At 37.2% G+C, this 16,580-nt stretch overlaps 2 protein-coding genes across 2 annotated transcripts in view; one reads left to right on the plus strand and one right to left on the minus strand.

The window, feature by feature from the left end:
• Nucleotides 1–6,410, plus strand: part of Sv (paired box protein shaven) — a 155,414-nt gene extending 149,004 nt beyond the window's left edge. Inside the window, exons 8-11 of the mRNA XM_076383307.1 lie at nt 918–1,013; nt 1,587–1,814; nt 2,879–2,974; nt 6,045–6,410. Of these exons, the coding sequence (XP_076239422.1) occupies nt 918–1,013; nt 1,587–1,814; nt 2,879–2,974; nt 6,045–6,274 (650 nt within the window). The 3' untranslated portion in view covers nt 6,275–6,410. The remainder of the gene's footprint in view (nt 1–917; nt 1,014–1,586; nt 1,815–2,878; nt 2,975–6,044) is intronic.
• Nucleotides 6,411–13,221: 6,811 nt separating this feature from the next.
• Nucleotides 13,222–16,190, minus strand: LOC143182087 (arrestin domain-containing protein 17-like). The gene is made up of 5 exons (XM_076382828.1): nt 16,073–16,190; nt 14,538–14,746; nt 14,272–14,460; nt 13,961–14,169; nt 13,222–13,528 (listed from the first exon to the last, which is right to left on the minus strand). The coding sequence occupies exons 1-5, from the start codon at nt 16,188–16,190 to the stop codon at nt 13,222–13,224; spliced, it is 1,032 nt and encodes a 343-aa protein (XP_076238943.1).
• Nucleotides 16,191–16,580: the final 390 nt, after the last annotated feature.

Below are 16,580 nucleotides of genomic sequence, written 5' to 3' on the forward strand. Positions count from 1 at the left end.
ATATCGGCTAAATACATGGCTTTAATAATGCATGAGGTGTGCTAAGCAGCAGCAATGGTGCCAGAAGAGGTGGCGGAACACTTCATTTGGTGGTGTCTCGGTTTTCAGCCTAGGGATATACCTCTTATTTTAATCTCCCACGTATCCATCTCATCTTTTGATTCTTTCGCTTACGACACCTGCAACTCTTGTATAGGTTGGTGATAGCGGATCCTACACCCTCTACTTCTTATCTGTAACTGGTTACGACTATTCCACAAAGCCTGACGTAATTCTACACGCTCCTTCATCTTATTACTCTGTCCTTTTCTCGTCTCTTTCTTCCTTGTGCCATTTAACGATGGCTGATCAACGGTGGAACGTACTGCTGGAAAATGTATTGAAATCTGGTTGTCGATACTGCGCGCACGTAAACACAGAAAGAACTTTCTCGGTGGCACGTGTTGCCGGCTACAACTCGGTCATGTTGTGTTGCGAATTCTTTCGTTCGGTAGTTTTCGGAATGGGCGAAGCGAGGCGTGTAACGGTTGCTTCATCTCATGAAATTCAATCGCGGATCTTCGACCGGGATCGAAGAATTTTTGAAGGACGACACAGCCCGGCCAAGTCGATTGCACGGCTTGCTGGTTCGCCGTTAATATGTACGAGCCGAAACTTTCGATGGAGAGAGTCTTGATCAAGTTTGCTATACATAACCTACAGCTCTCATTCAGAAGTCCTCGCGAACCGTCACGGTGATTGAAACTTTTATTCGCAGTAAATTATTGGTTGTATGTAACTAAAGACGAAATTTGGTTAAACCGTGATTAAGGTCTGTAGTAAGTTTTCAAGAATATTTCACACAACGTTCCGCCTTGATCGCCAGCCAAAAATACGAAAAACGCAATAACGGAAAAATGGGGATCCCTTAATAGCAGGTGGTACTTTGACGCCGCTCGCGCCATTGACGATGCAAGAACTAAAATTGAGCCAAACATTGGACGGGGCTAACATGTCTCCCTACCACACTACCGGTGAGTTCGCCACCTCTTTAGTTTTCTTATGGGGTACGCCCAATCACATATACCTGTGCGCCATAAGCATATATTTAAAGCCTCAAAATATGGTTTCCAAACTAATACGTCCATATTTTTGAATGTATACTGTCATAATGAGCCGTTTACAAAGATTCTATCAAAAACGCTCTGAATCCCTCACCAAACATCCTCACTTACCATTAGTAGCCGAACAAAATACATACAGCATACTCATTAATAACGAAGAGTTGACCCTATGACCCACTTATTACTTATACAAGAATAATACGAAAAAGTGAAGATCCATAATTGCTCACATGTTCCATTGTCAAGAACTCGGATGTAGATAACGATTTTATTTAGCCTACTACTGTCCAAAGAAAGACTTCGCGACGTGTCCATGCATTTTGCCAAGAAATTCTGCAAAGTCCTCGACTATAAGTTCCATACGATTACTGTCCTGATACCCACGATCCCAAGGAAAATTGAATTAAGCTTTAGACGTAAGGCGCTGATCGTTAGCTAGTGCTTGACTCGAATGTCGTGTTGTGTTGTGCATGGCCATAGCAGAGAGCAGTACCGTCGCAGTGTCATATGTGGGGGTGGGGGCCGGAGGGGGCGAGCAAAGTCCTCCGATTTCGTTGCAGAATGAGACAAACGCCACCCCCGCGGCCCCTAACACCCCCGGAGGGGATCCCGGACTGACGGTCTTGCAGCCGCCAGTTTCTCAGCCCCAGGTAGCATCTGCGATACCACCGTACTCCACGATGCTTCCCAGTTTCGGACACTACGCCACCGGTGAGTACAACCAGACAGCTTGCTCGTCTCGTTATTGAGGGTAAAAAGATCTCGTGATCCTCTGTGGTATTGCAGTTTATGCAGAGGATAACAATGAGCCCTGTAAGGTAGCTCTGACTTACCAGCTTCGCCGCTACTTGAATGCCATGTAGACGAAAGCAAGCTACTGCTTGCTCTTTAGATATTTTCGTTTTTAAGGGGATAATTACTTGAAAAATTCAAAAAGTCAATTATTCTTGCATACTTATATAGGATGATATTTTAAGAATACTTTTAAGAAAGTCCTGCGAATAATTTGAAAAATTAGCGAAAATAGTGTAGCTCCACAATTTGTTCAAGAAATTTAAGCGCGTGTTTCTGGAAACTACATTTATCGATACAATGGCCTTGATAACTCGAGCTACGTTCCAAATTTGTATACAGGTATATCAGAAAATTCTGAATCTAATAACGAAGGCTTTCTTCAATACAATTCCTCGTTTTTTAGTTATAAAGAAAAAAAGTTGATATCTTTCTCCAAAATAACCGAATTTTTACTTTAATGGATCACTATTCCTTTATTTCTCAGAATTCTGGAAGCCCCCTTAAGTACCATATCTGGTTGCAACTGTTATTATGTTTAACACTACACTGTTTTAGTTTTCCTTTTTCGATACAGTGTACCTACAAGCCTTTTCAGGGCCACCATTCAGAAGAAGGCGTGCTAGGAAAACGTGTATAGCTCTCAAAAATATATTTCTGTAATTCAAACTTTTTCTGAAGTAGTCTCAGGTCTTTCAAATAGTCAAAATAAAGTAAAAAGAAAAAATAATAAAGTAAAGAAAATGCAACTATCCTACAGTAGTTTAAAGGGTTATCCCCCTCAAATTCCGATGAGAAAATAGGATTGAAGTTATAGCATATAATACAAATCATACTTTTAACAAATAAACAAATTTAAAGTGAGAAATCGGATTCATGAAATTCATTTTTAAGTGTCCCTATAATACTTTTAATATTAATTGAAATAATTTAATTATGTATTAGTCAGTGACTTAACGCATCCATGATCAACATTTGTTTAGGTGGCGGTGACTATGCGTATAGTGCAGCATATTCTCAATATTCGAGTACACCTTACAGTGGATATGGTTATGGAGCAGCGACAAGCGGGTTGCTCAGTAAGTAAACAGTGAGTATGAGTGCCGTTTAGATTAGGGTCAATGAAATGTCAAATACTAACCTATTGATAGGCTAATCCAGTTGGTGTGATGGTAACGCGAATTAAACGTATGATTTTGTATAAATTTAATAAATTATTCTCGTTACAAAATGCGAAGTAGTTGAACAATAAAACAACTTCAGTATAATTCACCCTAACTTTCTGGAATCGTCGAAATTTCACATTATTTTAGCATGATTTACAATAATTTGAATGCAATTAAAACTTCGAGTCAGAGGAAGATCATAGAGTCATTCAATAAATCAATTTTAGCGTTAATCACAATGCTTGTCTTTTATGGTGAACGATTGCAAGTATTTCATAGATCGTTATACATCTAGGTGAAATTTACGCAAACTGAATACATTTAGCGTATAAGGATTGATGAAATAATAAACAATTTTTTATCGGTCTCACGATGTGTTGCTAGTCTCTTTCTTGTATCTTACATATGACGTAATGCATGGCTAGACTCGACACCGTAAAACTGAAGTTTCACAGACTTTTCCCCTTTCTACATTATTTCCCAACGTACTGCAATTATTTTCAGTTCAAAAATACTTTCAACGTGAAACTAGATGTTCATGTATGTGAAAAATATCCTTTACACTGAGAGACTTGCTTCTCTGCATGACTCAAAACGAAGTCTCAAGTATTTCCTTACACGATGAGACTTTTTCTTCTACATATAAAGTAATTGGCTACAACTGAAGAGTGGAAATAGGAAACACGGAAAGTGCTAAAATTAAAGTTGTGAGAAAAACAATTTACTGATATTGGATTTCATATAAACATCCCCTTTATGAAAAATGAAACAATTTTTTTAAAATGGTACTTTTAACCATGTTTATTTCCATACTTCAATTGAAATTTTTGTCCATAGAATGAAAATACGATTTCACCATTTCGAAGCCAAACGTGCTACTGATTTTAAGTGTGTATCGTGACACCCAAATTGCCTCACATGAGATCTCGCCTTCAGTTACATGACAGGGAAAGTTTCAGCGTATAGGGAATGTTTAGAAATCAATTAGAAAAGGTCGGGTCGTACAGGTAGTAGCATTAATAATTTAAATTTAAGGCGTGTGTACTTGGCACCACGTTAACATCTACAAACCCATGACATACTATGCAAGTTAATATTACATAGTAATTGTAAATTAACAAACACATTTGCTATATGTACATGTATATAATACATAAACATACGGAACGTTTCATAGCATACTAAACCCATTTCAATTATAAACGACAAACATGAAAGCAACAAACACAATTTATATAAATATGTAAATTTGCAATTTAGTATTTTAGTACGAAGTATCCTACTACTAATAAACTAATAGCAAAATGAGCTAGTACAACTGGTTGTAATGAATAATAAACATTGCTTAATAGTTCCTTAATGTCGTATGATAAATATCTAAACTCATTTGAAGGTTTTGAAATTCTATGATTAGGCGACTGTAACCTTTTATTCAAAATGAAAGTGATCGTTTCAAGCATCTTTCTATAATATCTGCTCAGTATTGGACGAAACTGTGACTATGATACGCAGGCAAAAATATTTAAATACTCGTATAAATAGTTTTCATTGTTTCCATATATTTTCTCTGTCGCTGAAATGAGTCCTGCGTGTTATGAAACATTCTGTATGGAAGTAATTAGTTTAATCCATGTTACAGTCTTCATTAATAAATATAGAACGTTAATCCAAATTATTTTAAATTACATATTTAGAATAGCTAATTCAGTAAAATTTAAAGATTTCGTTATGGCACAACAATTTATATGAAAATTAATAAATTATCAAATCATTCCAAGTAATCTAAAATAGTATGTCTGATAAGTATATCTATGTACAGCATCTTCGATATTATAGGCACTTTATGTACAGCACTTTTATTATTTCGAATATTTACCCGATATGTATTTGAATATCAAATTTATTTTAACATTAACGGCACTAATGTATGGTACGTATAAGTTGAATATACAAAATGAAAAAATAATGCAAAAAGTTCATAAGCACACATACTTGATAACACTTAACATTTTGATTATGCTTTGTTTTCTATATCTCTTAGCTTTCTGAACAAAATCCTATAAAAATGTTCGCAATATTATATCTGTTAATTTACTTAATGTTCCCATATACAAGATATTTGACAATATTTAGATATTGGAAATTTTAAGGGTTACTTCTATATGACAAAATAAAACGAAAATCAAGAGTGACAAAATTGTATTTAAGGTTTTGTTTTAGAATTATTAATTCAAGTCTGACTTGGGATTTATTCTACTGTCGACGTGTACTAGTAAGAATAGACACAGCAAAGTCAGTTGAATAAGACTTAAATCAGACATACATATTTCACGGGTACCTTAGCCATTTTTTCAATACATTAATAACTCTGAAACGAGGCCTCAAACTCATCTTTATCATTCTTGATTTTCATCTTATTTTAGCACCTAGAATCACCCCTTAAATTGTCTGACATCTGTTGTCGAATACCTTCTATGAGGAGATTCATAAAAACATGTTTATGCTTTTGGAGACCAATCTGCACACTAAAATAGGCAAAAAAGTTATATTAACATATACCCTACGTGCTTTAATTTTCGAACTATAGATGCTCAGAAAACTTAGTCAAGTGTCTGCCTCGTGCCATTCGTAAAAATTCATCTCTTAAAATATTGACATGCATTAATTTCCCATTAAACACAGATAACAAAATTAAACCTTGCTCTCAGAAACATTCGATGATTTCATAAGCTCAAATCTAACAATCGTGATAATACAAGATAAATTCCAATTCTACTTAAGGACTCAATTATACCTAAGAAAGTATGCTGACACAAACTTCTTTCATTATTTTACCATAAAAAGGTTTACCTCGAGGAAACATTTCACCCACTTTTGACAACACGCGACTCTTCAAAGTGACAAGGAAATAACATAGTAATTCATAACACAAATAGCGCTCAGTGGTACAATTACAAATAAGAAATGGTCTGCTATTTCACAGACTCCACGTACTACTATTGCAACGGGGATACGCTGGCGTCTTCCCACAACAATGCGCAGCAGGGCGGCGGATGCAACAACGGAGGGCCAGAGAACAGCACGGACGTGGCTAGTCGTTCGCCTTTGGCGGCAACCAGGGCGAGCAGCGGCGCGAGCGCAGCCTCGCCAACCGGAAGTGCATGCACTAAGCCGGATCACACTTCCACGCCGACGGATCTTTATCTGGCCTGACTAATTGATAGTACAGGAGACCAACTTCGAGCAGACTGTTTTCCTGGAATGGGAACAGCAACCAACGACGATGGACGCCATATCACCAGGAACCATATTGAAATTAAGAAATGATCTCGTTGTCGATTTGGGAACGATAAACGCCACCAATAATCGCCAAATATTATCGGGACTCCGCTAAAAATGGCCAAATTGTACATTATTGCCGGAAACTTAGGGATCGAGGGAGTTATCTAAACGAGTCAAGGCAAACTGGCCAGATACCGTTCACGTCGATGCATCGCGATATCGTTTACACGATCGAATTCAAGACGATTATTCAGAACGCGTCGAACTCAATGATTCGCTCTATCGATATCGATGCGACAATCTCAAGAGAGATAAAGACTTCGAAATTTTATTTTAATCCCAATGGTCAGACCATTGGAAATCATCGTAAGCTTCCAACGCACGATAGTCCTCGATGCAATAGAATTATGGTTAGAAATTGTCCATCGAAGAATTACTTTCCATCCGGACGAATTCTACGCTTTGCCGTTACCAATGACGTTGTCTGCCACTGAACGAACGGCAATGACTGGATGAGTGTCTGGTCCAGCAGTTTTAAGGACGACGCTATCCCGAGCGACCCGATCTGTAGATCTTCCCGCAGTCTCTCTGTCGATAGCGTCGGTACTCTGTAGAGTGCGCATAACCATAGATAATTGAACTTAATGATCCTCAGTTAGCATAATTTCTTCACGACGCCCGAGATCGGTCGATCCCCGAAATATGTCCATTCCTGACAAGTTTCTCGAGGAACAACCACGAACACCGCGAACGTGATTGGTCGTATTTGTTATGGACGGAGTTAGGACGTGTACATGTATATAAAACGGAAAAGTATATATATGGATATACATATACCCGTGTAAACAAACAGAGCCAACAGCCCAAAAAACGGCACCTTTTCTCCTCTGATAAGCACGACGACCCCCCACCCTTTTCTCCCAACCACCCACCCTCCCCTTTTAAATAATATATAATATATAGTAGATATAACGGATAACTTTATTGAGATTTTTAAATCAGGAATCGACGTAACGATCACTACTGTTAAGGATATTATATATATTTTTTGTAGAAACCAAAGACCACAGACGAATTGCTGAACGATAATTGCGTGCGCCGCGTAGCTACGGCAGAGACAGAGTTTTACGGCGATTTTAAGTGACTTTTAAATGTAAATGTATACGGGCCGGCGAGCGACGTACAGGATCGACGCGTGCGAGACAATGAAAGAACGAAAATTGGAAATCGGGGAAAGCGTGAAAGGCGAAACGAAGTCGGTCAGCGCACGCGAGTCGGCGGTCGATTCGCGAGGGCGATGTCGCGATCGCGTGGATAAGGATTCACCTTCGATCGAGCCAGGCGAGGTTGTCCGTCGATCAGAGATCGTCCACAGACTTTTGCGGGCACGTAACGAACCCCTTCCTGCGAGTCGCTTTTAAAAGCGGAGCTGCGGATTCTTTCACGATGATCGATTGATCGCGCTTGTTTTAGCGTTCCATCCAATGCCCTCGCTGCTCTCGCGCCACGTTACGGAAGTCATGCCACTTCCGGCTTCGCAGCACGCGGAACGCTCGAGAAAAAGAATATGACTATCACGAAACCGTAATTAACGTCCAGTCACGGACACTTTAATGAGAAATTACGTGCTCGCTATTTCTTTATGATTAACGGACAAAAATGTTAATTCGTTACCCTAATAGGGAACACGCGATTGTCCAGGGCATTTGAACTCCCGTGGCTGGCATACAATAAACATGCGCCCAGTGTTGAAACGTACGCCTATGGCCTAGAAATTAAAATGTTGTTTTTAAACTTATTTATTTATTTAGTTGTTTCCTTTTTTTTTTTTTAATTTTATTTTATTCGCCTTTGTAATAATGTCTTTTTATGCGATACGAATCTGAGTAGTGCAATGAATATGTCGAAATATAACTATTTTAATTAACTGTTTTCGTAATCATCATTTTCAGTCGATCATAAACATTCATCTTGCATAGATTGTTAACGTATTTCGTCTCGCTTGAGAAATTCAACGTGAAATGGATTTCTAAGCACGATTCGCTTGCATCGCAGTTACTTCAGGTTATTTTCAGATGCACCTTACATAAATATAATAATAGGAGTCTGGTAACTTGAAATTTCCTATTTTCGTTTTCATTTTCGGCAACCATTTTTTCGCCCGTATTATTGAATATTTATTCGATTGTTTGTCGAACGACTCGTACGATCTTTCACCTTTCCATTATTGTTTCCTTTTATAAATCTGCTTCTGAGACCGCGCGAAAACGATCAAACGATGTCGATCCAAAGCGCGCTTGCAACGGTTTAGATTGTTTATCGATCGTCAGATGAATTATCAAATTTTTCGTCAGAATCGGTCTCCCTCGGCTGATCGTTTGAATTTGTTACCGCGTTGATCCGATACTTCGTCCCTTCTCTCCAATTACATTCTTTGAATGTTAAAGTCGTTCAATAATTTCGTTTCTATTGCATTTATACCAGAAGAGAGGACCAATGTCCGGAATTTTGCGTTAACAGTTTCGTTAAATAATACTCGCGACAAAGAAAAAAGGACGAAAAATAAGAACAAAATGATCTTGTTAAATTGCATATCTGCGTATCCAATTATTTGCGATGTTTTGCAATAACATCAGCTTGTAAAAAAGAAAGTATTTTTTCGTCTTTTCTCGTTCCATACCAAACATTCAAAGATAATTCCATTGGGTCGAAGATCGGGTGATTTAGTGCGATCTGACTGTTTAGTGCGAATATATGTCGGGATTGTAATTAATTAATGCGTACTTCACACTGTTACTCAATTATTATTATCATAACAATGATGATTATTAATTATTATTATTATTCTATTTTCTATTATTGCTATTTTCATTATTATTACTACGATTATTATTATTATTATATTATCATCATTACTATTATATTATTATTTAATGTCTTCTTTATTTATTAATTGTAACGACGACCTATGTGTAATAAGTTTTGCCAAAGAATCCATTGAAAGAGCAATATTGCCGTAACGTTTTGCGCTTTCGTAGAATGGAAGCGAATGAAAAGAAGCGAAAAATAATAACACAATAATGATTAATTATAAAGAAAATATTGCATCGCGAAGATGTTCCCGCACCAATTGAAACATATGCGTGAAGTACAGACGTCGGCTTGAATGCCGAGTACCACGGACTTTTAATCGAAATAAACAGTTCTGTCTTTTATTTTTTATTATTTTGTCCCGTGTGATATTTCTTATTCCTTGCGCTGCTCTTGCCGAATCTCGCTGTTGATACTTGCAAACAAAACTCTGTACATCCTTTTTAAATAAATATGAGGTTTATATGAAGCTTACCTTGTAATGTGACAACCTTGTTCCTTGTAGTTCAAGAAGAATTTTCAGTAAGAGTAGTATACGACTATTTATTAACGTCTACCTCATGACGAGACCAGCTCGATACAATGAATAAATGAAAACGTTTATACTGTTTTAAATATGGATACAGAAAAAGTAACAAAATAAAAATTGATCATTATCAGATGCATGCTCACAAACTATAGAAACTCCTCTTACTCATTTTTTCTTACTTTCAATAGCAGTGAAAATAATTTAGATTTTCAACCTAAGTGAGACACCTTGTGTATTGCATATGCAATAACAGAGAATAAGGAATTACTTTATTTACTCCTATCAAAACATTTAAAAAATTTGTTACATTTAAAAATACATAATAATAATAATAAAACCTCTAAAAAATAATACCTTTAATAATAAAAAAAATTTAATTCTTCATTTATTTGAAATCTGAAGACCTGGATTCTTTTTAGAGCCTTAGATGTCTATTATATAGCTGTATGAGCAGTAGAAATAATTTATATGTAATTAATACGACAACGAATATTCAAGTTCGTTGAGGGGTGTATTCTGTACATTAAATTTGCTATAATAAGCAGTTCCACAAAATCCCAAATTGCCAATCATCGCTTTTCTTCACCTCTCAAATCAGTTACATCGCTACAGCAAATACTGAACACTATGACCATCTACCGGCGTTATCTAAAACTAATGTCCCATTAATAGTCGAGCAGTCGAAGGTTGTGCAGGGAAAGTGGTGCCGAGTTAGGAGTCACAATTGAAAAAAAATTATTATTTAATTAACTGAGCAATAAATTTGCTATACTATCGTTTAAATATGTTTTCTATTAAATAAAATGGTTAATTGTAAATTTATGAATTATATAAACAAATGTTAGCATTATTCAGAGAAGGAATGATTAAATTGATCACACCACCGACGAAGTATAGTTACTATACAAAATTTGATGTCCCCAAAATAAAGTTCAGCCTAGGTTTTTATTTAAATAAATTATTATTAGTGAAAGTATCTAATAATAAGCTTTGGATTTTATTCTTGAACCATGCACCACGCTAACCCTCACCTTTCGTGCATCGGAAAACTGCTCTTCCATGGATAGCGTAGAGCGTAGACCCATCTTACGGATGTTACACTAGACTAGGGTATGTTTTCACAATACTTTGGCACTTTCCTTGATTTTTCATTTGATATTAAAATGTAAATATGAGAACAAAACTGTAAACTCTATTTTGAAAGAAAATGTTAAACTAAATGCATTTTTATATATTATATTACATTATACTGGTATTACGTTATTTACATGTGTCTGTTACGAGCCGAGGGCTAGATAGTCTGACCGAGGGTCAGGGTTTTTGGAATATTGTTATTGTTTCGTGGACGAACCAACGGGTAACTTTGCACTCGTTGGGAGCCACCTCACGGATGTGGACGAACCAGTGCGCAATAGCCAACACCGGGAGCCACCTTAGGTTTTAGGTAGGTTTTCGTGGACAAACTGACACTCAACTTGGCGAGTATCGAGAGCCACTAAGATGGAATAAAGATTGTGGACGAACCAGCGGGTAACTTTGCACTCGCCAGGAGCCACGGGACGTGGACGAACCAGTGCGCAATGGCCAACACCGGGAGCCACTTGTAGGTTAGGAAAGGGACCTTCGCAAGGATTGCGAAGATGTTAGTATCCTCGTAACTTTTAAATTTATATATATATATCTCGAGCGGTAAAGATATGATATTTGCGGAATCGTTACGTGTTCGCTTCTTATTGGATTTAGGAAAGGTTTTGATTGAACTAAATCCAATTTAACAAACCTTATAAAACTGTATATAATTACACGTTTGAGTTGACTCGAAGGAATACAAGTGTTTATGATTTTACGTGTCGCGGAACTAAGTCCTCTCTCTCTCGATTACGCACAGAGGTATGCGGGGGACGCGTCGTTAAGACTACGTTACAGTGAGTTTTTACGTACTATACTCAAAGATTTTTGCTTGAAAGAGAACTAATGCTCGATCTTGCTTTCCAGTCTAAGCCACGTACTAACTTCAAAACTGGATTTCGAGTGAGCCCGCTAGACCGAGTTTCTTAGCCTTTTTATAGTCAAAAATCTATAGGGAAAATGGTGGGGACTCGGTTGCATCGCAGAGTTTCCAAGAAAATTGAGAGATATTAATTTCGAAGAAAATCTATTAATTGGACCTTCGCAAGGATTGCGAAGATGTTAGTATAGCCTCGCAACTTTCAAATTTATAATATATCTCGAGCGGTAAAGATATGATATTTGCGGAATCGTTACGTGTTCGCTTCTTATTGGATTTAGGAAAGGTTTTGATTGAACTAAGCCCAATTTAACAAACCTTATAAAAACGTATATTATTACGAGTTTAAGTTTGATTCGAAAGAATAAAATTGTTGATGAGTTTAAGTGTCGCGGACCTAAGTCCTCTCTCTCTCTCTAAATTACGCACAGAGGTATGCGGAGGACGCGTCGTTAAGACTACGTTACAGTGACTTTACTTTACATACTGTCCTCTAAAGGTCGCTTCCCATTGCTGTAAGTTCGGGCCGCGAGCGCGTTCGCCGTGCACTTGAAACTGTCAACTCTCCGAGCAGAAGGGTCTTAAGTATCTAGCGAGCCTGCACCGTGATCTGCTTAATCACCAAACGAGCCCGGCGGACCCAAAGCGACCATGCACCTATGTTCGCCTAGTGGGAACGTCTTTTCGAATAAAATTCGCCGAGCACGCACAATTTATGACCGAACGAGCCCGTTACAGCAATGGGAAGCGACCTTAAGATTCTGCTCGAAGGAGAACTAATGCTCGATCTTGCTTCCAGTCTAAGCCGCGTACTAAACTCGAACTGGATTGGAAATGAGCCCGCTAGACCGAATTTCTTGGCCTTTTTCTACTCAAAAATCTATGGGAAAAATGGTGGGGACTCGGCTGCGTCGCAGAGTTTCGAAGGAAAGTTCGATGATAATTAGTTTCAGAGAATTCTATTAATTGGGTGCAACGGAAATGCCTATGGTGACTTCCAGGCAATGTCAAAAGTCGACGGAAGGAGCTTTGAATCGAGCCCTTTCATAGTTCGCGTAACGATCCCACAATATTATATCTTTGCCGCTCAAGGTATATTATAAATCTGAAAGTTACGAGGCTATACTAACAGCTGCGCAATCCTTGCGAAGGTTCCCTGTCCTAACCTACAAGTGACTCCCGGTGTTCGCCATTGCGCACTGGTTTGTCCACATCCGTGAAGTGGCTCCCAACGAGTGCAAAGTTATTCGTTGGTTCGTCCACGAAACAATAACAAAATTCCAAAAACCCTAACCCTCGGTCAGACTATCTAGCCCTCGGCTCGTAACAAGTTGATATGACTAAAAACCGGAAGTTCTATTTATACTAAAGCCTTTATTTTCGAGGACTTTTTCACCTACTCTGATCGAAATGTATAATATAAGGACCTTTTTTAAAAAAAGTTACAATGGTTCATGTTTTAAATAGAATCTACGAAAAAGTTCCATAACTGTTTTTGTCTCCATTGTCGATAGTCAACGTTTCAGTTTGATTTGAGCAAGTGAAATCAGACTTAGGTGCACCGTGAATATCACTACACGAAGGCCGATCATCGGCTTGATTAAGTACATTTGGTAGTATCGGCATTAGCAATGGAATACGCACTTCTGAAGATTTTTCAACGACTTCTCCAGATTTGGGTACCTCCTTTAACTCGTCCAGCAGAGGTGCAGATGCTGAGCAATTCAATGGTACCGTTCCAATTATTGGGAGATATGTTTTCCTCACTGCAAAGTGCCTAATTAGAAGACATACAAGATTATTAATAGTAAGCAGAGTAAGAGCGACCGTACCCTTAAAGTCAAATTTTAAGATTAAAAAATTAAAAGAGCTTGGACTTTCTACGGTTAATCGAAAATACGATATTTATCATTTTTAACAACATGGCTTGATAAATATTTACATTAGGGGAGGCTGCTCGAATGACGTTCACCTTAACAAATTTTGTCAAAGACACTCTGATGAGTAACTACCGAAAGGTTTTAGCCGTCGTTTGTTATTGCTTAAGAAGTTATTAATTATTAAGAATGAAAAAATCTCTACTCGAATATCTTCGGATCGGTTTAGTTCTGCGTTAGTTCATCTTCCCAGCCTTCCCTACAGTAAATACGTACCCTCAATTGTACTTTCGATTATAGACTCCCAGCTCGATTAGTAATAGGTTGCTTACATTCCCGAAACGTGAACGATGATATTTAATTCGTATACTACGTTAATAAACCTGCAAAATGGCAAATAGGACGGTATTATTGACGGTAACAGTAGCTCAGAAATGATCTGTGCTTTAGTAGCAACAGGCACATTCATTTTGGAGGAGGCTACAGTGTTGCGGTCAGTCCTTACACTCGAGTTGAAAGACTCGACCTGGAAGCTTAACATCTGCAACGTAAAAGTAAGAAGAAACAAAAGAATTATCGTTCCTATTATACCTTGCAATAATGTCTTTGTTACAATGAATCCGTTTAAAAATATTTTACTCACCTGTTCCAAGATCATTTCGATCTTCGTCACTCGAACACTGCTTGAAGAATTTACATAGTCTATCGTTGCGCTTACTCTTTGTCCTGAGGTGTATCCCAGGGTTGGAATTCTGATACGCATGTTTAACGAGCCTAAGCTGATGAAGCAGAGGCAGCAAAAATTGTTTGTAATCTCTTCGTCAACTCCTAACTATTGTAAGATATGACATCTCGTTCAAGTCTTCAACAAAACGATGCATGTATGAGAAATAAGGGAAGACTTCTTACACATTCTTCTTTGTTCAAATCCAAGCCCGAGCGAACGATAAACGCAGTTTCACACTTCTGATCGAATTTCGAAGGCCTATTTATCACTCCCATCACCGTGTACGTCACATAGCCATAATAGTGTTGGAAGCTGTTGGGTATGTCACGGGGAAGAGTGAATGTAAATGGATACCGATGATGACCCGGAGGAATCTCTATCTGTGTATTCGCTGAAATTGCTTCTAATCTTAGTTTGCCGGATTTCAAGTACAATTATGTCAATTAATATAATGAAAAAGAATGACAAGAAAAATAGAGTCTTCCTACTCACAGTTTTTAGCACCTAGTAAGCTGAACTTAAAGTTGAAATAATGCTCGTTATCACTATAGTATACAGTTTCCGTTTCAAACTGTCCATTAATATTGTAGTGTGACCGCGTTTCACTCCATCCCACGTGAGCTTTTCCACTGGCAAATATGTACAATTCTAAAGAGTACATATTAATCGGGTTATGGATAAATTAATCGATGATTCTTAGTATGATGAGCTATGTGCCTGGTGAAGACTCGATAAAGCTTAATCATTTTCATGTATTTCAATTAAAAGAAAATTTGTATTTTGAATAAGTAAAAATTCATGAATTAAAGTTTACATGATATGTTAGGATAATTTCGAGAGAGAGATGGACCGCATACATAACTTTTGAACTATCCAACAGGTGTCAATTTTTAATTTACACTAATTCTATAGGGTACACTTATAAGTAGGAATGCCTATATCTGATTGTATCACATGTACATAACACGTGATTAGTTTCCTTTGTTAATTTTAGTTAAGTGTGAAAATTTCTTATTTACACCCTTACATATAATAAATGTTAACACTGCTCAACTTAACTGATTTATTTACAAAGTAACCAAAGACTCTTTTCTTATCAATCTCGAAGACGTCTTTCTCGAGCGTCTTCTCATTCATCGTTGCGAGCACAGCAGGCAATGCCCATGTACCCGATACTCACAACAGTATGTACTATTATAATATATATAAAAATTTATTTTTGTTAAAAAAGAATACATAAATACTATTTTCTCGTAAAAGTTATACATGAAATAATTGTACCAATGTTACAATTTTTTATATTTTCATCTACGAAGAAGGTAGCACAATTTTTGTTAAGCTGAGCATTATTATTATAAGTTCATTAAATGTACTATACAAAATGCAAAAGCTTTTACATTTGTTTAATTATTTGTACACATAATGTTACTTTTAAAAAAAATGATCTATCTTTACTGAAATTACCCTATGTAATGCATCAAGTAACACCAAGTAACACTGGATCTTCCTTGAGTACAAATAAGAAGAATATTTTGTTCCATGTTTTAATTTACCTGTATTGATCACATTCTCTAGCCTCTTAAATTTTTAGTGAAAGCTGTTAGCATCAGAAATGAAACACAGTTGCATTTAAAATCTAAAATACTAGGGCAACGAAAACTTGAATCTTTCTGATCCTTCAGCCATCGATTTTTCCCTGTTGAAAGTCGAAACTCACCTCTTATCTTCATGGCTTCGCTAATTTCTACAACAATATTCCCAGTTACGGTTTCACCAGGAACGTATGTGACATCAAGTCGATCAAACTCTACACAAAACTTTGTTAACGATGGCATCGTGCATGAACTGTCCAATGCTTTTTATCGAATCACTCCACACGCGAATTTATCTGATTAGGAAGAAAGTTCCACACAAGACAAAAATAAATCGTAGAAAACGTTGCCAGACATGGATTTGCCAATTTGTCTCTTCTTACGAGCGTAATTCGTGCTGTCCACTGCAGCATACAGCTGCAAAAACATTATCGGAGTGATATTTCGGACTGATATTGAGAGAGTTATCAATAAATAATGAGACACAATATAAATACCGATTGCACAGTATAAATACCACTTCTTGGAAATTTGTAATGGAAGGTGTGTCGGCACTTGACAGAGCACTTGAGGGAAGATAACCCAAAGCGCTGTAGAATATGTTTGAAGTATCTTTTCCTGTTTACTACTTCG

This window comes from Calliopsis andreniformis, chromosome 8 (assembly GCF_051401765.1).
Source record: "Calliopsis andreniformis isolate RMS-2024a chromosome 8, iyCalAndr_principal, whole genome shotgun sequence".
Classification (NCBI taxonomy): domain Eukaryota; kingdom Metazoa; phylum Arthropoda; class Insecta; order Hymenoptera; family Andrenidae; genus Calliopsis; species Calliopsis andreniformis.